The sequence below is a fragment of the Pagrus major genome, chromosome 1 (genome assembly GCF_040436345.1).
Source record: "Pagrus major chromosome 1, Pma_NU_1.0".
In the NCBI taxonomy this organism is placed as follows: Eukaryota; Metazoa; Chordata; class Actinopteri; order Spariformes; family Sparidae; genus Pagrus; species Pagrus major.
Window position 1 is genome coordinate 2,140,612 of NC_133215.1, and position 25,443 is coordinate 2,166,054.

The 25,443-nt window shown below is 40.6% G+C and overlaps 1 protein-coding gene across 1 annotated transcript; it reads left to right on the plus strand.

Annotated features, from left to right (window-relative positions):
* The first annotated feature begins 2,156 nt into the window (after positions 1-2,156).
* LOC140998019 (NACHT, LRR and PYD domains-containing protein 3-like) lies at positions 2,157-19,280 on the plus strand. The gene is made up of 12 exons (XM_073468139.1): positions 2,157-2,290; positions 3,435-3,720; positions 4,107-4,196; positions 5,413-5,529; positions 5,661-5,714; positions 7,143-7,211; positions 8,790-10,635; positions 12,150-12,323; positions 12,510-12,683; positions 13,389-13,562; positions 18,446-18,492; positions 18,727-19,280. Exons 2-12 carry the CDS (start codon positions 3,447-3,449, stop codon positions 19,278-19,280), a joined length of 3,573 nt encoding a protein of 1,190 aa, XP_073324240.1. The 5' UTR covers positions 2,157-2,290; positions 3,435-3,446.
* The last annotated feature ends 6,163 nt before the right edge of the window (positions 19,281-25,443 follow it).

The following is a 25,443-nucleotide window of genomic DNA, read 5'->3' on the forward strand; positions in this document are numbered from 1 at the left end:
TCCTGAGCCGAGAGTCTGCTCAGCTTTAATGTAACAAAAAGAAATCAACTTCCAGTCCAAACACTGTGCTTCTTTCTTTAATAATAAGAAGATGATGAACTTTACTTATATATCACCTTTACAAAGTGCTTTGACAAACAAGCTCAGCAAGACGACATTACAGACCACGACCACTGCAGAAATCAAACTGCCTCCTGACGTGACACCACGAGAACAACCTGTTGAAGCTCAGAGATCATTCTGGGTTTTGGGTTCACATGACTCTGTTAAGTTTAGAAGAGCTTTATCGTCATGGTTACAATAAGGTCAGTGAATGATGGGGGTCATGTTATATATGTATATGAGGTTGACTGTTGACAGGAAACAGGAAGTGAGCAGCTGCCTCTGGTGTTAAACTGTGGTGGTTCCACGCTGTCCTCCTCCGTCACATGACTTCCTCTGCTCATGAGCAGGGCATGCAGAGGAAGTTTAAAGAGGCCAGAGTTTATAAAACGGGATTTTTGCAAATACAATAAATATTTTTAATTTTTTAAAGGGATATTACAATGTATGTAACGTGATAGGTACCTTTTTATGAGTAATCCATTGCCTGTCATGGACAGTTCAGTGGGTGGACCCAGGGGTCGAGTTATAATCTGAGCTTTGTTGGTCTCTAGACAGACCGGTTGGTTTTACCCTCCGTCCTCAGTGATCCGATCATTAGTGAACAGCTTCAGGCCCGTCAGTTCACACCTGACCTTAAACGCTGTGACCACTTGAGGTCTGATCTCACTTCCTGCTCTACATACAAATATACAGACATCACTGGAAGAAATGTATTTATTACACAAAGAAAGATGTGTTTTTTGAAGGGAGTCTGGTGGCTTTCTCCACTTTCTTCTCTCTGCAGAGCAGTAGCCTGTATTAGTTACTGTTTACTGTATTTGTAAAATGTAACATGTTTACTGTCGGTGTGTTATATTCTTTAAGACATTTAGTGTAACAGATGAAATCAGTTCAAACAGCTGCTGGGGGGTAAGATACAAATAATGCACTTTGTTAAGGGAGTCTGGGATATGACTGATAGTAGTGACTTCACTTCATTACTAAATCCAAGTCCGTGACTTTAACACACGTACACAGCTTCTCTTCTCTCTCTGTCTCTACCTGTCACTTCCTGTCTCAGTGAGACTCACATGATTTCCTGCCTGCAGACAAAAAGGTAAATGTGTGTTTTTAATGTGACTTCTTCGTGTGTGATTTGTGTGTTTTCTCCTGTAAAGACTTGTGTTATCAGACTGTTTGTGTCTTCATAAGTTTGACACAATCATCGCAGTAAAAACTGTTGAAATGTGTGAGAGGTGTCGATCTCGTTGGTCGACAGGATCAACCGGTGCAAATAAGGAAGAACAACGAGGCTCTTCATTGTTTTCACATTTTCATGTGAATTGTAAAATGTTCAGTCAGACTCAACGTCCCGTTTGTCTCCTCAGGAAAGATTTAGTTGTGTAGAAACAGTGAATTCATTTGGACACAACTTCTGTCTTTATTAATAAGAAACTAGTTGAGAGGCAGGGACCAGATTCTCTGTTGAACCATTCAAACATGGACTCACGTGAAGAACTGAAGCTCTGATGTTTCTATTATGATCCAGACGCTCTGCTGAAAAGCAGCCACAGCAGTATGAGACAAACTGACAGTGTGAGTGAGCGGCCATGGGAGGTTAATACTCCTCAGCAGGGTTCTGATCCAGAAGAATCACATCAACAACAACTGCTGATTCTTTCATGGTTCTGTTTCCTCCAATAATCTGAAGAGTTGTGCAGCCGGACAGTCCAGTCTCTTAGTCCACCAACAAGAATGATATTATTTCTGAACCAAACATTAATGGTGTTGTTACTGAATGAAAACAGAGCAAACATTTGAAAGAGGCAGCTTTATTGTAAATGTGTGTCAGATATCTGCTGGTTGGTTTCAGTCCACCTCTCTGTCTCTTTGTTGATGCACTTTGTGTTTGTCACATGTTGTCATGAGTTTACAGATTGTTCTCTCTCCCTCATTCAATAATCAACCTGTTTTTCTTTCTCTTCTTCTTTTCGGGCTTCATTGTTCCTGCAGTTTGGACTCTGGATCTCTGTCAGTGTGTCTAACTGCTGTGAAATCTCTCCCATCAGAGCGCTGACTGACAGACCTTCTGTAACACTGACACCTGCTGCTGACTGGCAGCACTACAGCTCACACTGGGTTTCTGGGTTTCAGTGTCTGCAGACGAAGGAAGAATGACTCTTTGACCTCATCTGGACTTTAACAGGTGAGAACTCTGACAGGTAACGTGACACACCTTTGATGAAGAAACTACAACATGAACTTGTGGATGAGAGCAGTGATGAACTGAGTGAACACTATTTTAAGTTCTGAATATTCATGAATTAACTCACTAGTTATCCTATGAAATGTGACTTTCTCAACAAAATGAGTCTTTTCATGTTTTGTCCAATTTAATTTACTGATGTTAATCTGAGCTGACTTTACTGCTGAGAGATGAGGGAGTGTCAGGTCCTGCTGTGTGTTTTATCACTCTTATCACCACATCATCTCCCAACATGTAAAAGTCACATTAGCTCACAGTTTTATGCGAGAGAGCCGTGTTGTAATGTTGCTTTACAGCTTCATTGTCCAGCCGAGGCCTGAAAATAAACATTATTAGACTATAAATGTGTTCAGGCTGCAAACTCACCATTATGTTCAGTCTTGGTGTCCACAGGGGCGTCATGTGACACAAGAGCACAGGGCGCTTCCCAGCTTTGAACACTTGACCAAAACAGGCTTCACCGTCCGACAACCACACAAACACTCACTGGCTGCACCTGATTGGACGAATGCCACTCGTGAGCCGTTTATATTTAAAACTGGACCAACATGGTGTCTCGTTGGGAAACTTTCTCTTATATTAGGAAAATAGCTCAGTGAAATTTCTGCAGAATTGTCTGAAGACATTTTAGGCGAGAAGGAAGCCATGCATGTTACTGTCCTGTTGACGTAGCTCGGACACTGATCTGATACTAACAGGTGGAGTTAAAACACTGCAGACCTCTGATTGGTCAGTCCGTACAACCAGGGTCGTCTCGTCGTCTGATCTCTGATGTAGAATATTTTTTATCAGCAGTCTTTTCTCAAACAAAGCTTGTTTCTGTGTTGTAATCATCAACATGTGCTCGCTGTGCGTAGGCAGAGTGTGGTCAGAAAAGAGAGAGAGTCAGAAAAGAGACGATGACTGCGAGCAGAGCAGAGAATAAAAAGGTTAGCAGTTTGTGTCTGTTGTCAGTGCAGGTCGCAGTGTGTCAGATAATAAATGCAGCAGCTTCTCAAGAGTTAAGAACGGTCTTCACTGATGTTTCCCAGCTGCTGGAAGCCTGGCTGGTTTTCCTTCAGGTGATAACACTGCCTGTCTTTAGCAGGAAGCCACAATGACGCAAGAGGACATTTTCAACACTCTGGAGGATCTAAAAGTTGATGAATTCAAGGATTTCAAATGGTATCTGAAGCAGTCTGACATCCTGGAAGGCTACCAACCCATCAAACAGTCCAAGCTGGAGAGTGCAGAAAGACGGGACACAGTGGATCTGATGGTGAACACCTTCACACTTGATGGAGCTCTGAAGGTGACCAAGAAGATTTTAGAGAAGATACAGAGGAATGACCTGGTGCAGAGTCTGTCAGCCAACAGCTCAGGACCAGAAGGTCAGTCACATTTTTTTATTTTAATATCATTTTCAGACGAAGAGAGTCGACGACACAATACTTGTAAAGGAACAGGCCTCTCAGTACAGAAGCTCATTGTTTTCAGCAAAGAAAAACAAAGAGGCTGATTTCATAATTAGGAGAAAAGGTTGAAGCATCAATAATTGTTATTGGAGAGGATGGAGGTTTGATGGTTCACATAAATAAACATTGTTTAACTGAGCAGAGATTCATTTTAATGGTGCAACAGAGCTCTGCCTAATTTAAAATCTGGATCAACTCATTTTAAACCTAGTTTTACTGAACTCAGATTAGATCTGATCTTAGATTAAATGAATCCTTGTTGGTGCAACCAGCCATAATCTCTGTCTTCACCTCTCTCTCAGTGTCAGTGAGTGTCAGTGATGTTGGAGAGACTTCAGAGAACAGAGGACCTTCTTCCTCTCAGAGTGAAGGTGAAGCTGCTGTTTTCTCTGGTATGTATGGAAGCCCCGAAAGACAAAGTTTAGTTTTTGGTGTAACCAACCAACAGATAAACTTGTGTCTGTGCGTCTAACAGGTGTCGCTCTGAAACAAACAGTTTGTGGAAAGACGTTCAGAAATGATTCTGCAGTTTGTGTGTCTGTATCACCTAATGTGAGCTTGTGAAAACAATGCATGAATACAAATACACGGGTAAACAAGTAAATAATGTGACATATAAAAACTCCTAGAAACTTCTCCCTCAGTTCTCAGGTTCAGGTCCTGGTAGTCGTCCTGCTAACTTCATGGTCAGCTCTCCTTTGAATGATGAGCTTTCATGTCAAAGGTTTAACATGTGGACATAAGATGTCTCTTTGAAAATGGAAGATACCCCGTGCACAGCAGTGCTGCTCTTCTGGGTGCAGCCAGTACAGGACAAATCACAGCAGATCAAATAATCAATATTCCTGCTTACACCAGGACACAGGATTGACACGATCTAATCAGATTCATGGTCTGATCGGAGCAAATCTGATGTTTTTAATGTAACTGTTAATAAAATAGTGTCAAACTTATCCTGGTGTGAGCAGGAATATTGATTCTGTTGATAAGATGTCTCTTCGTCCGTCCAGCCCGGTCTCTTTACTCGCCCTCTCAGGGCATGAGGGACATTTTTCAGGACTGGGTTCACTGGCCAATCAGAACCAAGCAAGCCTTGTCAGTTTTCATGAGTGAAAGAAGACATACTTCCTCTCTGTGGTTTGAGTTTTCCCTTTTCAACTGGACAAACATGTACCTCCTCTGCAGGTCTGAACCCAGCAGACACGCTTCACAGTCCAGTGTACGTCACATCCAGTACAAACTTCTTTAATCTTTTGAGGCTGTAGTGTTCAGGTTGTTTTTAGTAAGGCAGAATTTCCTCACCATTTGTATGTCTTCGTATTGGATTGCATCACATTGAAAGGTGTTATGTAGTTTTTCATCATCATCTTAAGGTGAATTACAGTCAGTGTTGGGGAGCAACCAAGCTACTAGCATGGCTATTTATTTATGATTTTCAAAATAATGTAGCTTCAACAACTGGCCTGACCCAGCGGCTTCACCAGACTTTATTTGTTGTTAATCTTTCAGGTCAATCTGCTCTAACAAAGTAGAATCTTAACATAGTTCAGACATCGACAAAAGGAAAGTGAGTTGTGGTTCCTAATTATTTTGTCTATTTTCTAACAGCTGAAACTCAAGTGGGAAGCACAACAGTCACAGCACAGACTGGAAGTGTCATCTACACACCTCATTTGACTGGTGTCAACACTGGAGGAGACATTATCACCAATGTCGTCACAGCAGGTAAATGTTCCCCCTGAATTAATAAGTCAAGTTAAAGCCTTGTATACTTGATGTTGTGCTTTAAATGTAACCACCAAAATGCCTTTAAAAATTTAGCATTTTTCAAAAGATGTTGTATGTTTCTGTTTCAGTCCAACCTCCCAACAGAACAGATGAGACCACTGATGTTTCTACCAAAACCAAAGGTACTCGACTGTTTACACACATAAAAACATACAACATACCTGTTTATTAAACAGGTATGTCACAGCCAAATGATAAAAAAGTTCACCATATTTCTACTATTAAAACATAACTAGATTCAGATATTATGAACACACAGTATGTTATGGAGACGACACACTTAAAGCTGAACTAGGCTGTATCATGGCTCATGGTGCTCAAAGCGCCAAACAAAGTTAATTTGCCAACTGATCCGTCACGCAGAAGCTTGTCTCTGCTCTTGGACGATAGGCTCGTGTTTGTGACATCACAGATGATGATAGCCAGCTAAGTTAACTTACTTAGCTAAAACCACGAGTAGATGCACGGATGCACATAGTTCTTACATGAAACTCCTCACAACAAAGTCTGTGGATTATTTTGAGTAACTGGGTCATGATTTCTGGAAAGACAGCAGACATCTCTGAGGCCAATATGTCGGCAACTCACACTAAAACAATCTAGACGTATAACAAACATGACAGGTCAGAGGAATAAATATTAGTTTTGATTCGGGGTTAACTGTCCCTTTAAGTCTTAAGTTAAATCTGTTTGAGTTTGAAAGTTTAGCACACATCTGCACACATATATACAGATGTTTCTCCTTTCATACGACCTGTTTGCTGCTGCGTTACCACGGTGAAGCCGCAGTGGTAAAAGGGGGAGCTGCTCTTGATAACTGTCACCGCTACATGGCAGCAGAGTGTGTGAATCCTGATGACAGTGTTGGGATTGATTGTAGGGCAGGTGTGGTTATTAGAAATTAATAATTATTGATACTAATTGTTAAAATTAAATTGATCAAAATTAAATAAAAAATAATAATCAAATCGTTAAAACAGGGCACCGCCCTGGAATCAGGGACCAATAACCAGACCAAAAACAGTCTCAAAGAAGGGAAGGAAATGAATCCGAGCACTGACCATCACAACCAGCAATTATCACAAAACATATGCACAAAATAATCACAGAAAACTGCTCTGTACAATATAACATAATTTATTAATGTAAGCAAATTGATCAAATCAATAATACTCTGGTTTAGATAGATAGATAGATAGATAGACAGATAGATAGATAGATAGATAGATAGATAGATAGATAGATAGATAGATAGATAGATGGATAGATAGATAGATAGATAGATAGAATTATTTATCCTAGAGGGGAAATTAATAGATCATCATAGCATAACATAATAATAATAAATAAATAAATAAAAATTACATAAATAAACATTGTTTAACTGAGCAGAGATTCATTTTAATGGTGCAACAGAGCTCTGTCTAATTTAAAATCTGGATCAACTCATTTTAAACCTAGTTTTACTGAACTCAGATTAGAGCTAATCTTAGATTAAATGAATCCTTGTTGGTGCAACCAGCCATAATCTCTGTCTTCACCTCTCTCAGTGTCCGTGAGTGTCGGTGATGTTGGAGAGACTTCAGAGAACAGAGGACCTTCTTCCTCTCAGAGCGAAGGTAAAGCTGCTGTATTCTCTGGTATGTATGGAAGCCCTGAAAGACAAAGTTTAGTTTTTAGTTTGGAAAAGTTAAAAGTTAGTAAGACTGACTGCATTATAACTGAGTGAAAGCAGAGAGAGAAGTACTTGATGAGCTTTAGTTGAAGCAGTATCAGAGTATCTGCAGCTCTGAAAGACATTGCAAATAAAGCATTTAATTCAGTTTCTTCATAAAGACCCTAGAAGCTATTTAAAAGTCTTAAAATCCATCTACAAAGGTCTTGAATATTTTTTCCTTGGGTACCGTAGACTGTAACATCAGTTTTTAGATTATTTTGTATGTGGTTGTGAGCTGTCAGGAGGATTTAAAACTATAGTGGGACTGTTGTGACAGTGGTTTGAGCTGAAGGAGGCAGTTAACCATCAGATCTGCATCAAACTCAGTCTCTACTGCAGCTACAGCAGCCAGGAAGCTCATCAGCTCAAAATAGTGATTGAAATTTACATTTCAGTCTGTGTCGTATTATAAAAGTGCAAAACATCACAAAAATGTCAGAGTAGGAAAAGTTGGTGAATCGACAACAAGAAAATGTGACGACTCAGTGAATTCAGTATATGATAACTTACATTCAGCATGTGACTGAAACTCAAGCCTCAAGGGAAGAGATGAAAAACATCAGATCTGTGTGTAGTGATGAGGAGACTGTAACCTTCCTCACATTAATACATCAAACACAAATATTATATCATCGTCATGTTTTCATGTGGTTTTCTATCGTTTGCATGCTCCTCTTCTCCAGTGGTTTATTGGCACCATAGAGGAGAATTTGTGGCCAACTCCTAATATTCTTATAGAAGTATGGTGTCATAGTTGCAGGTGGTCATTTGTAATTTTTGATTGGCTGCTATTCTTCAGAGGGCGGGTCTTACGTAGTATGAGCAGGCCAGAGGTCAGACAGCAGAGATGGAGTCGAGTGTAGAGGAAGAAGAGATCAGAGTGCAACTCTTTTCATGGAGGCCATGATGGACACTGAATAATAACCATTATTTCTGAAGCAGTTTTGTTAGCTTGTGCCTGTGTCTGTTTGTCAGACTGAATGAACTGAAACTGACTGTCAGCTCAGTGCATGGTTTTCAACTGAGAGGTGGGGTTTACCCGACCATGAAGTCAAAGTGGTTGATAACTGTGAGGACTGAGTGGAGTGACAGTGGAAAGCTAGCTGAGCTCATCTGTGGTTCAGATAAGGCCTGCATCCTTTTTGTTGAGTGGAAACCAAAGAAACCAGATCAATAATGGTCTGTATGGAGCCACCAGGCTCAGTTATAATAAAAACCAGTACTGCCGGTCTTTATGTGTGGTGGTTTAAATGATATTGGTATTTAAACATCATCAAGTGATTCCCCAAAACAAGAAAGAGTGAAATATATTAAAGGTGTGCACTTCTGGGCCTACAAGAGATTATTATTAGACTATTGTTAAGATAGCTTACTGTAACACAATTACAAGTATCAAGAATAGTTTCCATTGACATCTTGCTCCAACCGTAAATTCAAAATCCTGCTTGTCAGTTGTTTTTTGTTTCTATTTGTCACTCAGATGAGATCGTTCCAGTACCAAAGCCACAACCCATCTCATATTACCAAGACATGCTTCAGTCAAACCTCGAGGATAGGTTTAATTGTGCACAAGAGGGGTGGGCACAGAGGAAGGATGAGCAACCTCTGGTTGATATCTACACAGAGCTGTACGTCACAGCTGGGGGTGACGTAAACCTCAACAAACAGCATGAGGTCATTCAGATGGAGGTGAAACCAACAACAGAGGAATCAATTCAACCCTGTGACATGTTCAAACCCCCCTCTGGAAAAGAAAGATCCATAAGAACAGTTCTGACCAATGGAATCGCCGGAATTGGCAAAACATTTCTTGTCCAGAAGTTTGTGTTGGACTGGACTAACAAAGAAAACAATCAAGATGTGCATCTCATATTCCCCTTTACCTTCCGCCAGCTGAACTTATGGAAGGATGAAAAGTTAAGTTTGGCAAAGCTCATTCATGAATGTATCACAGAGACCAGAGGCATCAAGGAAGAGGCTCTGAATCACATCTTTACAGCTCTGCAGTCATCAGGAAACAAAAAGTATGACAGAAGTAAATTCAGACTAGTGTTTGTTTTGGATGGACTGGATGAGAACCGCCTTCAACTGAACTGTTCGACCAATAAAAACAAAGAAACAGACTTTGATGTGACACAGTCCACCTCAGTGGATGTGCTGATGTCAAACCTCATCAAGAGAAATCTGCTTCCCTCTGCTCGCCTCTGGATAACCACACGACCTGCAGCAGCCAATCAGATTCATTCTGATTTTGTTGACGTGGTGACAGAAGTCAGAGGGTTCACTGACCCACAGAAGGAGGAGTACTTCAGGAAGAGATTCAGAGATGAGGAGCAGGCCAGCAGAATCATCTCCCACATCAAGACATCACATAGCCTCCACATCATGTGCCACATCCCAGTCTTCTGCTGGATCACTGCTACAGTTCTGCCCAAACAAAGAGAGGGAGGAGAGCTGCCCAAGACCCTGACTGAGATGTATGTAGAGTTCCTGAGGTTTCAGATTCATCAGACAAATGAGAAGTTTGACCAAAACACGTGCATTCAGTACATTGAGTCATTAGCAAAACTGTCTTTCCAGCAGCTGGAAAAGGGCAACCTGATCTTCTATGAAAGAGATCTGAAAGAGAGTGGCATTGATGTCAGAGGAGCTTCAGTGTTCTCAGGAGTGTTCACAGAGATCTTTAAAGAGGAACGTGGGAGGAAGAATGATGAAGTCAAGATGTTTAGCTTCATCCATCTCAGTGTTCAGGAGTTTTTGGCAGCTTTGTATGTAGAGATGTCACTCATTAACAAAAACAAGAATGTGATGTCAGAGCTAGCTCAAACTATTGGCGAACATGTGAGAATGTTTTTCAGCAAAAAGTCTGTGACAAATGTCCACAGGTTTGCTATTGACAAGGCCTTACAGAGTCCAAACGGACACCTGGACTTGTTCCTCCGCTTCCTCCTGGGTCTTTCACTGCAGACCAGTCAGACTCTCCCTCAAGGCCTCCTGGAAAAGGAAAGAAGCTCACAGACCAATCAGAAAACAGTGAAGTACATCAAGGAGAAGATCAGTGAGAATCTGTCTCCAGAGAGAAGCATCAATCTGTTCCACTGTCTGAATGAACTGAATGATGGTTCTCTAGTGGAGGAGATCCAACAGTACCTGAGATCAGGAAGTCTCTCCACAGATGAACTGTCTCCTGCTCAGTGGTCAGCTCTGGTCTTCATCTTACTGTCATCAGAAGAAGATCTGGACGTGTTTGACCTGAAGAAATACTGTGCTTCAGAGGAGGCTCTTCTGAGGCTGCTGCCAGTGGTCAAAGCCTCCAACAAAGCTCTGTAAGTGAACAGATCACTGATAGTTATCGTATCTAGTGTCAACACTTAAAAGTCTTCTTGATTTTAATTTATTGATCAATTGAAAAACTTGCATTGTTTCATTAGTTTCATTGTACATCTGCACATTAATGCAGCCATGAAAGAAAAAAATCTGTCGCACTTTAGTTATTTTAAAGGTGGGTGAGTCATTCTGGAGAAGGATTTTTGATATTTCAACAAATAGCCAAACAAATTCACTGATGCACGTTGCCAAGGCAAGGCTGCTAACAACTGGGCTAGCTTGCATAGAAGTGGATTTCGCTTTGACATAGCTGAAGCAAAAATAAATTATAAATAAAAAATATTGAAGCACACAGTTACGGCATCCTAAAGACAACAGAGTCAAAACGAAAACATTTTGCTGAGATTGTTCTTGCAAAACTAGAGTGACTGCAGACTCAATATTTTGTATTTTTAAGGGTGTCACGATTTTACATCAATAACTGGTCAGAATGAGCCTAATTAATTTCACAATCGAAATCAATATGCAGTATCAACAATATAGTCTGTTCAATATTTCATTTGAGATTGGGACAACGCGACACCGTTTGTTTCGAGCCCTACAACATGAGAGCTAACAGAGGTAACAGTTGACGGAGCTAAAAGCTTCCAGTGGAGCTAAACACACACAGCAGTACTGAGAGTTCAGAGGAACATTAAGTGGTAAACACTGAACTGCAGTTTAATGTGCCAACACAACATGTTTACATAAAATGAATGTACTGAAGGATTTTAGCCAAGTACTGTTTGGAGGTAAAAGTACCTTGAGTTTGGAGTTACAGGCAATTTACATCAGTGTACATTTTATCAATCTTCTGACAGAGGTGAAAGTAACCTGGTACAAGCAGTGACCAGGTGGTGGAGCAGTAGCTTCAGAACAAAGACCTCAAAGACTGAGACAAGTGAGAATGAGACAGACTTCTTCCCAAAATCTCTCTGTTACTAAATTCTGTGTCCTATGTTACTTTTTCTTAATTCTCTTTTAACAGTGTTTAGATAACTTCTTACTTTGTTTTAAACCTTTTTCTGTCTTTAAATCTATGTAAGGTAAATATAATTATTTATTTCCTCAGCATTTTAATGGTGGTTTTATTATGTCACTATTCACTAACAACTATAGATGACAACAAGGTAAAGAAACCTTTTGATCAGTGTCTCATTTTCTCCAGTACACACTTGCAATATCTTGGCAAACCCAAAGATAAGATGAATGTCCATAGACAAGTAATTTAATCTGACACACAAACACAAACATGACATGGACAGCGAGTTGAACGTGAGGATATAATCACTGAAATTGATAGAAGTAGAACTTTTCACAACTGTGTAATGAAAAACATTAAACATGTCTAAACATCTATTGATCACCCGAGACACTCGATTGTACGACTCATCAACACAATAACAGTTTCTACAGCAATGTGATGTATTTTGTATTGTGGATGACAGAAACAGTATCACAAACTCTCTTTCAGGCTGAGTGGCTGTAATCTGTCAGAGAGAAGCTGTGAAGCTCTGTCCTCAGTTCTCAGCTCCCAGTCCTCTAGTCTGAGAGAGCTGGACCTGAATAACAACGACCTGCAGGATTCAGGAGTGAAGCCGCTGTCTGTTGGACTGAAGAGTCCACACTGTAAACTGGAGACTCTCAGGTCAGGATTATAAAAGACATGTACAGAGTGAACCATAACTGTTCCTTTATGTTGTCATTGGTCTCCTGTCATTTTACCAGTTCTCTTTTCAGACACTGCTCTGAAACTGAGTGTATCAAAATACAATTGGAAGTTAAATCAAACAGAGAGAAAAGTCTTCACATGTCCTCTACATTTCTTCTTCAGGCTGAGTGGCTGTAATCTGTCAGAGAGAACCTGTGAAGCTCTGTCCTCAGCTCTCAGCTCCCAGTCCTCTAGTCTGAGACATCTGGACCTGAATAACAACGACCTGCAGGATTCAGGAGTGAACCTGTTGTCTGTTGGACTGAAGAGTCCACACTGTAAACTGGAGACTCTCAGGTCTGACTTCAGTTTCTGTGAAATGACCACTCAAATGTTGCTTGGCATCTGTTTAAAATGTGCTTAAAATACTGTATATCAAACATTGTAGGAGTTTTGGACATTGTGTATTATTCGTAAAGGTATACAATGCCCTTCGGAGGTTCAATAATTTATGTTAATGTACAGTAAAGTTATATTCATCAATCACCATGTCAGCTCTAATCCGTGTTGTTTTTTTCATCAGTTGATGAATTGAATTGTTGTATCTTACAGCCCTGTTTTGGTGTTGGTTTTTTGTTTTTTTCCACAACTTTACTGTTGGATTCAGTCTTGCTGCTCTCATCAGCACAGAGCTTTTCCAGTGCAGCTGGCTGTACTTTCATTTTTCTGTCACATCACGTCTGCTATCAATTTTATTTACAAAGCCCCAAATCATTTTCACATTGCTTCAGTGGGCTTTACAATCTGTACAGTGATCGACATCCTCTGTCATTTGACCCTCGACTGTGAGGCAAACTTCCCATATTTTAAAAAAAACTTTTAACAGGGAAAAAAACACCAGGAAGAGGATGATCCTTCTCCCAGGACCAACAGACAGGAAGTAGATGTAGTGTGCAGAGAAAAACAAAATCACAGTTCACAGATTTAATTCACAGAATGTCTGTCTCTATACATTCATAAATATACATTGTCCTGTGTGTGTGTGTGTGTGTGTGTGTCCAGGCTGTCAGGCTGTCTGATCACAGAGGAAGGCTGTACTTCTCTGGCCTCAGCTGTGAGATCCAACCCCTCCCATCTGAGAGAGCTGGACCTGAGCTACAATCATCCAGGAGACTCAGGAGTAAAGCGGCTGTCGGCTGGACTCGAGGATCCAGACTGGAGACTAGAGACTCTCAGGTATGAACAGACAACAAGAGCTCACATACTGTTTCACACTGACAAGCTGAGGACTGTTGGTTCACAGTCTGAACCAGCAGCACTGCTGATAACAGTGAAGACAGCACCAGGCATGACACACTGGCTGTGTGAGCAGCGTGTGTGGCAAAATGGTGTGAGTCGTGCTTCTCACTTGCTTGTCAAGCGAGGCTGCAGCGATGCGTCATGTAGAGATTCGGAGTCTCGCCTATTTTTATCACAACACGCGTGGTTCTCTACAAAAACACACCTAAAAAAGACCTGTAGACAGTCATATGGACATCATGCCATCGTTTCACTACAGTTGTCATGTCTGTATCTGTAGAATATGTCACAGACAACAGGTGATGGGCAGTAATTTTCCTGTGCCCTCTTTTTCTTTCTCTCCCTCCTTCCCTGTCTTTGCCCCTCTCACTTTCTTACTCTTTCAGCGGGGTAAAGGAAAATCACGTCATCATATTTATTGATAATCACCAAAGTTAAACTCCATGTAAACAGATAGGGCAGGCAGGAGCTGCACTGCAGCAGCAACACAGCCTGTGTGATCACAAACAAGCGAGTGAGGAGCAGCAGCTCAGCCACGCAGTACTCAGGCACCCAGTGTGGACAGTGTGTAGCTGATGTGCTGAGAGTCCCTGTCCACCCTGAGACGTAGACCCAGACAATAACTTCTTCAACTCCGTCAGTAATAACTGCTGCTATTACACAGAGGAGCAATATGGCCACATTGATAAGGATAGAAAACTCTCAGTAATACACATCAACGATAGAAGTATCTATGCAAACTTCACACACATCAAGGAATACTTAAGACAATTTACACATCCATTCAACGTCATTGCAATATCGGAAAAATGGATCAATACAGAGAAAGGTGTGGACTTTGAACTGGAGGGCTATGAATTTTATGCATATAGTTGGAAAAAACAAAGGTGGGGGAGGAGTAGCTTTCTATGTGGACAACAATTTGAACTTAAGGGGGGCGGAAAACATGTCTGACTGTTGATAATGTACTGGAGTGCATAAGGATAGAAATATATATGGACAAACACAAAAGTGCACTAATTAGCTGTATATATGGGACACCAGGGTCCAATATTGAACTGTTCAAAGACTGGATGGAGGAAATGTTTATAAAGAAAAGTCATAAAAAGAGTTTCATCTGTAGGGACTTTAACATTGATCTCCTTATCCCTAATAATCACAAAATGGCAAACGATTTTATCAATACAATAATAAAGCATGAATTTATATCCAACAATCACCAGACCCACCAGAATAACTTCCCACTGTGCCACTCTTAGTGATAATATTTTTTACAAATGATACTTCAAATAAAACAATTAATGGAATATTACTTAGTGACATCAGTGACCATCTTCCTGTGTTTATAATATATGACACTAACTACATAACTCATCATCAGACAAAGAAAAGACAGTGTACATAAGAGTGAAATCAGAAGAATCACTAAATATATTTAAGAAGGATTTGTTGGCACAGAACTGGGATATTGTATATAATGATGGCGATGTGAATAGGGCATATGATTCATTTTTGAAAACATTTAAAGAGTTATATGACAACAATTGTCCTGTAAGATCAATCAAGAAGAAATCAAAGTATAAGGATCATCCATGGATTACAAAGGGAATACAAAATGCCCGTAAAAAGAAAAACAGACTTTACAAAGAATTCATGAGACAGAGAACTAAGGAGGCAGAAATTAAATATAAAACATATAAAATAAGCTAATTAATATTATAAGGATCAGCAGAAGAGATTATTATAGTAAACTTCTGAATGAACTATGGAACATACTAAATAGGGTGATAAAGAACAGACCAAGACAGGACAGTCATCCGAATTATTTTTATGTGATGACAAAGAAAATTATAACATGACTGATGTTGTCAAACAATTCAATGAATTCTTTGTTAATGTGGGACCTGATGTAGCGGACAAAGTTCCTGATCAAGTAACTCCCGATGGATGGAAGGACAATTTTATTGATAGGAACCTAAGTTCAGTGTTTATTACAGCAGTACATTATGATAAATAATTTACACAATGCTTTTTCCTGAATATTGTCGTCACGTTTGGTGCAGGAAGAAACGGTGAAAACGGCTTCGCTCGCAGGCAGAAAGTGCTTGCAAGCAAAAAACTTGACACTCCCTTTCCTATTGTCAGAAAAATGCACCATATCAACCAATCAAAAAATGGCATTTTGTTGCTAAGGAAGAGGAAGTGACGGTGGCGAAAGAGAGACAGAGATACAGAGGAGCTAGCAATAGCAAGTTTTGAGATTTGAGAGATTTGTGACTTGTAGCATGTTTTGAGTGTATATTTAGTGTGTAGTGTGTTTAGTGTGTAGTGTAATGTTGTGTGTTTAGTGTGTAGTGAAGTCGTTTTTTTGTTTTGTGTGTCAAAACAATGAGGCGACTACTGAATGTGGAGGAGGCAGTGCAGCTCTTCTTTGAGCTGGAAGGAGCTGGGTGAGATGCAGAGCCTGAGGCATTGCCTGCATTTTAATGTAAAGAGTTGTATATAACTTTGTAAACTAGTCCTTCCACATCTCACCTGTGCTGAGATCTGGGGCAATAACTACAGAAGCAGGTTACACGATACATTCATAAAGCTGGATATCAGGATCATACCAACTCACTATTCCTACAGTCAAAACTACTAAAAGTCAAAGACCAAGTGGCATTTCAAACGGCACAAGTAATATTTAGGGCAACACATCATCTATTATTGGAAAAACTTCAAAAACTATTCACGGAGAGGGAAGGGGGTTATAATTTAAGGGGAAAATATAATTTCAAAACTTTGAGGGTGTGCACCACAATGAGAAGTTGTTGTGTTTGTGTTGCTGGAGTAAGACTATGGATCAGTATGAATGTGGAGTTAAAAGAATGCACGACCATAAAACAGTTCAAAAAGAAATATAAGGAAAAGATGTTTATGCGCTAAAGGAGTGAGGAAGGTGTTTAAATATCACCAGCTGTTCACTGTTTATTCATCCACTTCATTTGTTACAGATTTGTATGTTGCCTCTGTTTATACTGTGTGTGTGTGTGTGTGTGTGTGTGTGTGTGTGTGTGTGTGTGTGTGTGTGTGTGTGTGTGTGTCTGTGTGTGTGTGTGTGTGTGTGTGTGTGTGTGTGTCGGAGTACGCACATGATGCACATTGATATGGGTATTTAATGTAGGAGTAAATAAATAGGCCATTACATGTCATTATATGTATCATGACTACTATAATTATGTCTAATAAATGACTTTTGGATGATGAATGGGAACAGAGGAATCATGTTTTTGTTTTGTTTTGTTTTGTTTTGTTTTGTTTTTTCTTTTCTCTCGCTTTTCTTTCATTCCTTCACTTGTCTTTGACTGGTGCATGTCTTTTCATTTTGTCTGATAATGTTTTTCTCTTTTTTTTATTTACATGTTTGAAATAAACTAAACTAAAAAAGAAAAAAAAAAGACTAACATCACACCACCATCTGCTGCTGATCATTTAATGACGACTACGATACAGAATTTATGACAAATATAGTTCAGCGATAAATAACCAGAATACAAACTTCAAAGTTCATTATTACTTGTTCCTCGTCAGCAGATTGACTTTTCCCAGTTGTCATGAAATTGTAGATATCTAATTTATTTTGGCTCAAAAGTTTATTCTTGGTTTGAGAAATGTTTCTTGTTGGATATTTTCTCCATGTCAGTCACATTCTGTCGCTGTATTACATGTCAGCTGTCTGGTAGAAACTCTTTTTATTCAATCATCTTCTTACTGATTTCTCATCATGTTTCTAACTGAAACTTGCAGTTGAGGCATATTGTGTATGATGAAGTGAATGCATGTGACTAAAGCTGAGCAGAGAGCAGAAGTTTCTAATCATCTTGTACATTGTGTTCACAGCTTTCTGTTAAGACGACAGTTTCAGCCACAACATGTCAAATACTCAATAACATTAAAACAAGCTGCCTGCAGTTAATAACTGATGTTTGACACAAACTGAGCGAGAGAAAGAACAAAAGATCTGTTTCTTAAACTAGTCTGACTGATTTCCAGTTGAAAACAGTTTCATCTGTGCAGAGTCCGTCAGTCTGAACTGAACAGAACATCTGTAACCACTGACGTCAACAACAACTAAATATGTCAGCAGACAAGAATGAAGCGTCACAGTTTCCTGAAACATGAATGAAGCTGTATAAAGTTTTATATTTGTGTCTTCTCCTCTGGTCTGTTGACTCTGTCTGCTGTATTTAAAGCAGCTGAGAGGAGCTCACCTGCTGACTCTGCCTTCGTCCTGTTCATTTCTTCAGCCTCTCGTCCACATCGTGTTTTTTGTTTTTTAAGACCATTATTTTTCTGAGACTGAACCCATTAGTGCCTGCTACTGAGTTTTGTATTTCCTTTGGAAGTGTTGACTGGACTCACACAAATCTGAAGAGTTTTTAAATCGGTCTCACTTCTTGGCTGAAACGTGAGTTTTTCTGATCAAAGGTCATTAAAAAGTCATTATCAGTCATACAGCAGGTGAACACATTCACTTGAGGAGCCACTCTTTATCATTTATAATGACTTAACGTTCAGAAATTAACATTCCAACCTGCTGATCTACAATGTACATGAGGTAATGAGAAGATGTGGATGTGACTGAAACTTCGAGCTGCTCGACAGTGAAAGAGGAGACAGTGCAGACAATAGTAATGATGAGGAATTCTGGGAAATTGACCATTTATCAGTGAAGACAGCTGGATAATGTTGCTGAACTGACAATTGTGAAACATGGAATCAAAGAGATAATGTCTTTAGTGGAAGAAGGTTCATTCTGACTTTGTTTCTTCCTCCAGGGTGGAACATGGTGGAGAGCAGAGGCTGAAACCTGGTGTGAGGAAGTGTAAGTGTGTGTTCACTTTGACTGATGAAAACAAGGCAGCACATGTTAAAGTAGTTTAAATCTAAAGCTTGTGTATCTGCATTCAACTGTCAGTTTGAAAGAAGATCCAAAAAGATGAGTCATTGTGAAGTTTTGATCTAATTAACAGTCAGTCTGTTAATAAAGCAACAAATAAACCATCAGCTGTGTTAGATGATAAACTGCTGCTGTATTGTGTCTTGTTCTCTCCATCAGATGTCTGTGAACTCACAGTGGACACAAACACAGTGCACACAAACCTCAAACTGTCTGACAACAACAGGAAGGTGACACATGTGACAGAGGAGCAGCCATATCCTGATCATCCAGAGAGGTTTGACTACTGTCAGCTGCTGTGTAGAAATGGTCTGACTGGTCGCTGTTACTGGGAGGTCGAGTGCAGAGGAGTGGTTCATATATCAGTGAGTTACAGAGGAATCAGCAGGGGAGGAAACAGTGAGGACTGTTGGTTTGGACTGAATAATCGGTCCTGGAGTCTGAGCTGCTCTGATGGTGGTTGTTACTCTGTCTGGCACAATAAGAGAGAAACAGTCCTCTCCTCCTCCTCCTCCTCCTCCTCCTCCTCCTCCTCCTCCTCCTCTGTCTCTAACAGAGTAGCAGTGTATGTGGACTGTCCTGCTGGCACTCTGTCCTTCTACAGAGTCTCCTCTGACTCACCGATCCACCTCCACACCTTCAACACCACATTCACTCAACCTCTTTATCCTGGGTTCTGGTTCTGGACACCTGGTTCCTCAGTGTCTCTGTAGGAGGGACAAACACTCACACACACACACACACACACAGACTCTCACACTCACATACACACACACACACACACAGACTCTCACACTCACACACACACACACACACACACACACACAGACTCTCACACTCACACACACACACACACACACACACGCACACACACACAGACTCTCACACTCACACACACACACACACACACACACACGCACACACACACAGACTCTCACACTCACACACACACACTCACACACACACTCTCACACACACAGACACACACACACACACACACACACACACACACACACTCTCTCTCTCTCTCTGTAAATCACAGTAACAGAAGTGGGTTAGTTGTGTTGTCTCTTCTTGGTCAATGTGCTGCACATCAGTGGTTCTAAATCTCTTTAAATATGTTTTGAACGTTCAGATTTCAGTTTTCTGAACTTTGTGATCTGATTGTTTTCTCACAACAATCAGCCTGTATATACAATAAAATCAGGCTCCACACACACATGCATATAGATCATCATAATTATGATCTTTGTTCAGACAGCTTTTATTTAGTTGATTTGTGGTTCATCATTGAAGTTTCTCATTTGTCTTCTTTGAGTTATTATCTGTAAATATGTGTATATGAGTGGATAGAGCTGCTGCTACGTGCAGACGGACCTCCATTACAAAATCTCCCTGTAGAGTCGAAGAGCCAAAGACTTTCTGTCAACACTTCATTATCTCACATCATCTGTCAGAATAAACATTTGACTTTCTCATTCACGTGTCTCTCCTGATTGAAATAACGTCTTTTCACATCACTTGGAGACACCTGATGTTTAAATCATCTCCAGCTGCTTCAGTTGTTTAGCAGAAAGCTGCAACTCTGTTTAACTGTGAAGCTCCAGAAATGTTTGTGGACTACGACACTTCTCTGCTCAATACCCCTGCCTCCTGGTCCACTGGATTTTCGGTCCTGTTTGCTCACATCATTCCTCGATTTGAACTTTGATGCTAATTAGCTTTTGTTTTTGGTGTTTGTATTTTCAGAAGTCATATGATATCAATATAAGATAAGATAAGATAATCCTTTATTGATCCCCAAAGGGGAAATTCAAGTGTTGCAGCAGCATAGTAGGTATACGCAAACATAAATTGAAATAGGACAGTTAAATATAAATATACATAAAAATAAAATAACATTGGGTGGGGGGGTGGGGCTGATCAGTGAGATGACAGACTGTAGCTTCCACTGCTGTTGTAGAGTCTGATGGAGGTGGGTACAAAGGAGCTCCTGAAGCGTTCAGTTTTGCACCTGGGTGGGACGATGCAATGGCTGAATGAGCTGCACATCTGTCGCAGCTTGTCGTCTTTAGCCTGCTGACCTCACCAGTCTTGATGCCACCTCACCAACACACCACAGCAAAGAAGAGTACGCTGGCCACCACACTGGTAGAAGGTCTTCAGGAGCCTGTTACAAACGCCCAATGATCTGAGTCTCCTCAGGAACAACAACCTGCTCTGTCCCTTCCTAAAGAGGACATCAGTGTTGTGAGACCAGTCCAGTTTATTGTTGATGTGGACCCCAAGGTACTTGTATGAGTCCGCCCTCTCCACTTCCTCCCTGGATGATGACTGGGTCAGGGGGCCTCCTGTTCCTCTGGTAGTCCACCACCACCTCCTTGGTCTTACTGATGTTGAGCTTCAGGTGGCTGCTGTTGCACCATGTGATGAAGCTCTCTATCAGTCCTCTGTCCTCCTCCTCTTGTGTGGGTTTTAGTGTGTTTCTCCATCATCTCCCATAGACTTCAATACAGCCGTCACCACAGTCTGACACCAGAGATCCAGTGACGTGATGACCCTTCCTTCTCCTTTAGGTTCCTCGTCAGTAACAGGAAGTGGTTGATGTGAGCTGGTGCAGAGCAGCAGAGTGTCAGACTGCAGAGTGACCAGCAGGAGGCAGCAGATCCACACAGATACAGACAGAGATCATCTCTGACTGATGGAGGTGAAACATTAAAGCTTCAGATGATGTTTCACAGCTAAAGTTTCACGTTAAAACTGGTGACGTCACTTTGAGATTGTAGCAGAACCTTCTACCCTGATATACAACACATGACTGATGAGTTTTTTACCATCAACCCAATGTTTACTTCCGTCTAAACTGTGATTAGAGCTAATCTTAAAGTCCGATAAAGAAAAAATTCCCAGAAAGATAGGGTTTCTTCTTCATTCTTCTTTCTGGTCCAGCTGGTTCAGCCAGCCAGTGTTAAGTGAGGTGAAGTTGAGTCGAGTGGTGTTCTAGTTAGGACTCTTAAGTTAAGATACTAGGTTCAAGATAGGACAGCACATCCCCTTGAGCTTAGTACTTGCATCTGTAACAAGATGATAGGATTTGTCCTATCTAAGTTAGGACATTTTTCCGTCATTAGGCCCCACTCAGTCAGGTCTGTTGTAAGTCCGGGGCCTCATGACAGAAATGCTGTAAGTCAGGAATCTTATGTCAGTTTGATATTTATGAACTTTGTTTTTTTGCTTCCCAAAACTTCCCAAAAAGGTAGGGCTTATTTTCTTCTTTCTTGTCTATTTTAGCATCTAGCCAGTGTCAAGTGAATGAGACAGCCATTGTCATGGTTACAGGCAGTACAGTGTACATGACAGGATCAGTGCTGATAGAAGAATCAGTTTGTGTTTTTTAAGATGAGATGTGACCTCTGAGATGGTCGAGGACTCAGCCTCCATCACAGGAAGACTTTGAAACCTAAAGCAGCAGCAAGGAACTGTTATTGTTGTTGAGAGGATGCATAGTGATGAAGCAATATGTGTATTTATGTCTCTGTGAGATTAATAACTGTAATATGACGATGGTGAGACAAAGTCAGCATTAACTTTGTTTAAGTGCTGTTCATACACATAGTTTACATGTTAGCCTACAGCTAGCATATTCAGTTGCTTAGCAATAGTAAATATATTGAGCTAAAGCTAAAGGTAAAAACATTCCTGAGTAATTTTATTATTTTCACAGGAATCTGACCCAGTGGCAGAGATTAAATGTTACTATATAGAAATAGTCGGTCCTTTCACTGATGGTCTCGTGAGGTGAGAGCAAACAGTTAATAAGAAGTTGTTAAAATTAAGACAGAGTTCAACTTTCACTGTTTTCATCATGAACATACCAGAAAAACAGAGACCAGCAGAAAGCAGAAGATAATAAACCTCATCAGACTACAACCAGGAGATGTTTAACTTGTTTTAAAAAGTCTTAATAACATTCTGAGTTACACATCTTGTTTGTTTCCAGAGCTGATAACAGAAGTTGCTAAGGATTGAGACGTCTTGCTCCTTTATGATCTGTGTTGAGAGTTGCAGATTTACCCAACAGTTACTTTCTTTAACTTCAGTCTCTCTTTCAAACTCAGCGCTGACTGAATGATGTCAGAGACGGATGGAAAGATATTAACAAGCCAGCAACCTTAACTTCAACACAGGTCAAAGCATCGCACCTGAGAAGGAGAGTAGATGATGTGATCACCTGAGTGTTGTGGTCACATCACAGCCGAGCCGGAGGAGATAAATACCAGTGACTACTGCAGGGTTAACTGACCCGGGAGTCAATCCTGATGATATACATTCACATTGCACACAAAAGACTCATGTTAGTGGGTTTTTCAGCCAGTTTGAAAGATGTGTTAGTTTCCTCCAATCAGAGCTCTGTATGTTTTCCACTACAGCTCACACTGGGTTTCTGCTCTCACGTCATTGACGCGTCTGGATTTGTATTTGAAGGTATGAGGATTAGAGATGGGATTTATGGCTCTTTGAGGGGAGCCGGATCTTGGTGAGCCGTTCCTTTCAAAGAGCCGTTCAAAAAACTGGCTCATTTGACTGATTTTTATATTTATTAAGTTTTAAGAAGCCAGCCTGGTGGTAACTCATTTTATCTTGGAAATAATCACTGGGAGGTATGATGGGGTGAGATTTGGAACAAAATAATACAAAATTAGATATCCCAACAATATCTGAGTTTGAATTATTCTGAAATATTGATTATAACCTCATTTGACATGTGTGGACTAGGTTTTAAAGTTTGATCTGGATTCATTGTAAATATTCCACAAGGTTGCACCATATCACTGTCTTCCACAGGAGAAAAGTGCATCCAAATGCTGCTCCGTTTCCTTTGGCTCATTTTGTCCAAACCACGACGTCACGACACACGACAGACTGACTGTCCTCCTCCTAATTAAGACCACTGCAGCTGCTCTGCTCTCAGAGGCAGGGGCAGTGACGTGTTTGTTTTCACGCAAAGGCAGTGTGCACAACTCAGGTGGTGTCATGCTACATTTGCATATCTAATAAGCACCGTGCAGCTGAGCTGCGCTCCTCCCCATGTAACTTTTTTCCCTCCTGTTCTCTGTCCCACTCAGGGAAGAGCAAAGGAGGAGCTTGTGTGTGCATCTGCGTGAAACACAGCGATATATATATACACACACACACACAGACACACACACACACACACACACACAAAAAAAGAACGGTTCCCAGCTGCGACTCGGTTCCCATCGTTCATGTTAATGAGCCGTTCAAAAGAATCGGTTCGTTCGTGAACGCCACAACACTAATGAGGATGTGACGGCTGTCGGTCAGATGAACACAGACACCAGCAGCGTCTGTCAGAGTCTGCAGACGAAGGAAGAATGACTCTTTGACCTCATCTGGACTTTAACAGGTGAGAACTCTGACAGGTAACATGACACACCTTTGATGAAGAAACTCTGCTGTCATTTGTTATATTTTGTGGATACATGATGAACTTGTAGACGAGAGCAGTGATGAATCCTTTCAACACTGTTAATTACTGTTTTAATTATTCATGAATTAATTCACTTATTGTTCTCTGATATGTTAAAGACGGTTCTCAGTCATTCTGGACTTGTTTCATTTTCTTGAAGACGTTTCACCTTTCATCCAAGAGGCTTCTTCAGTGCAGTGAGTTAGAACTGAAGAAGCCTCTTGAATGACAGGTGAAACGTCTGTTAAAGTTAGTTTGATTTAATCAGCACCAGGAAACAAGTGAGATTTTAATCTGCGCTGACTACCTGCTGAGAGATGAGGGAGTGTCTGAACTGGTCTGACAGCCTGGAAACTTTTTAATCTTTGACTCAAAGACACATGAAACGTTTTCTAACTACAAAACATAAAATCAGACGTATACTGTCTGAGGTGTGAACTGGCCTTCACTGGCCCCAGGATTCAATTACGATTCGTCTGTAAATGATTAAAATGCAATACGATTCTCACTGCATCTCAATGTATCGTCCTCAGTCAATACAAACGGTCAGTTAAATCTAAATTTCCTTTTTATTCAGAAAGTCCTTTACAAATATAAAAAGCTGCATCGTTTCAGTACCAGTATCAGTGTGACCCACCTCAGTACATTAACATTAAACTGAACTGAAATGCGTCTGCAGGGCTTTACACGAGTGCTGAAACCTACAAAAACATAGTTTTCACATAGCAGCTGTGAGACAGGACACTTACTGAATGTGTCAAACATCACAGACATGACTGCTGCACACACCTCTCTCAGAGGTGGATGGGAGAGTTGACAGCACCTTTGCTTCCCTCCACCACATCTGCCAACATATAACAGTAACATCAGCCTAATGTTCGCCCACAGGTCAATGCAATAGAGTGATGTTGCAACGTAACTTTACAACTTTATCGTCCAGCCGAGGGTCAGACAATCAACAATCAACATTAGTAGGCTGTAATTTTGTTTCGGCTGCAAACTACTGATAATGTTCTGTCACTGCATCGATGCAGAATCTCCCGGGTCTGAACTGCGATGCATCTTAGAATCGAGGATCTTCCACACATCCAATACTGACTGTTTAGACTGGTTTCGTGTTTCTAGCCTTAGATATTAAAATTGAGACAACGCTCAACTTTTTAAAATATGTTTTGTTCTTCAAGACTCCATTAAACTGGAAACCTTCTGAAAGCCTGAAGGACACAAAACAGCCAAAGTATATTAGTAGAGCCTCTAAACAATCCAGCAGACAAAAGACAGAATGTCATTTCATTCATTTCTTAGATATTACAGTGAAGCCAGAAACTTCAAACTGTGAGACGCTTGAATTAAGTCTTTTAGTGAATTTGTTGTCATAAAGCTTC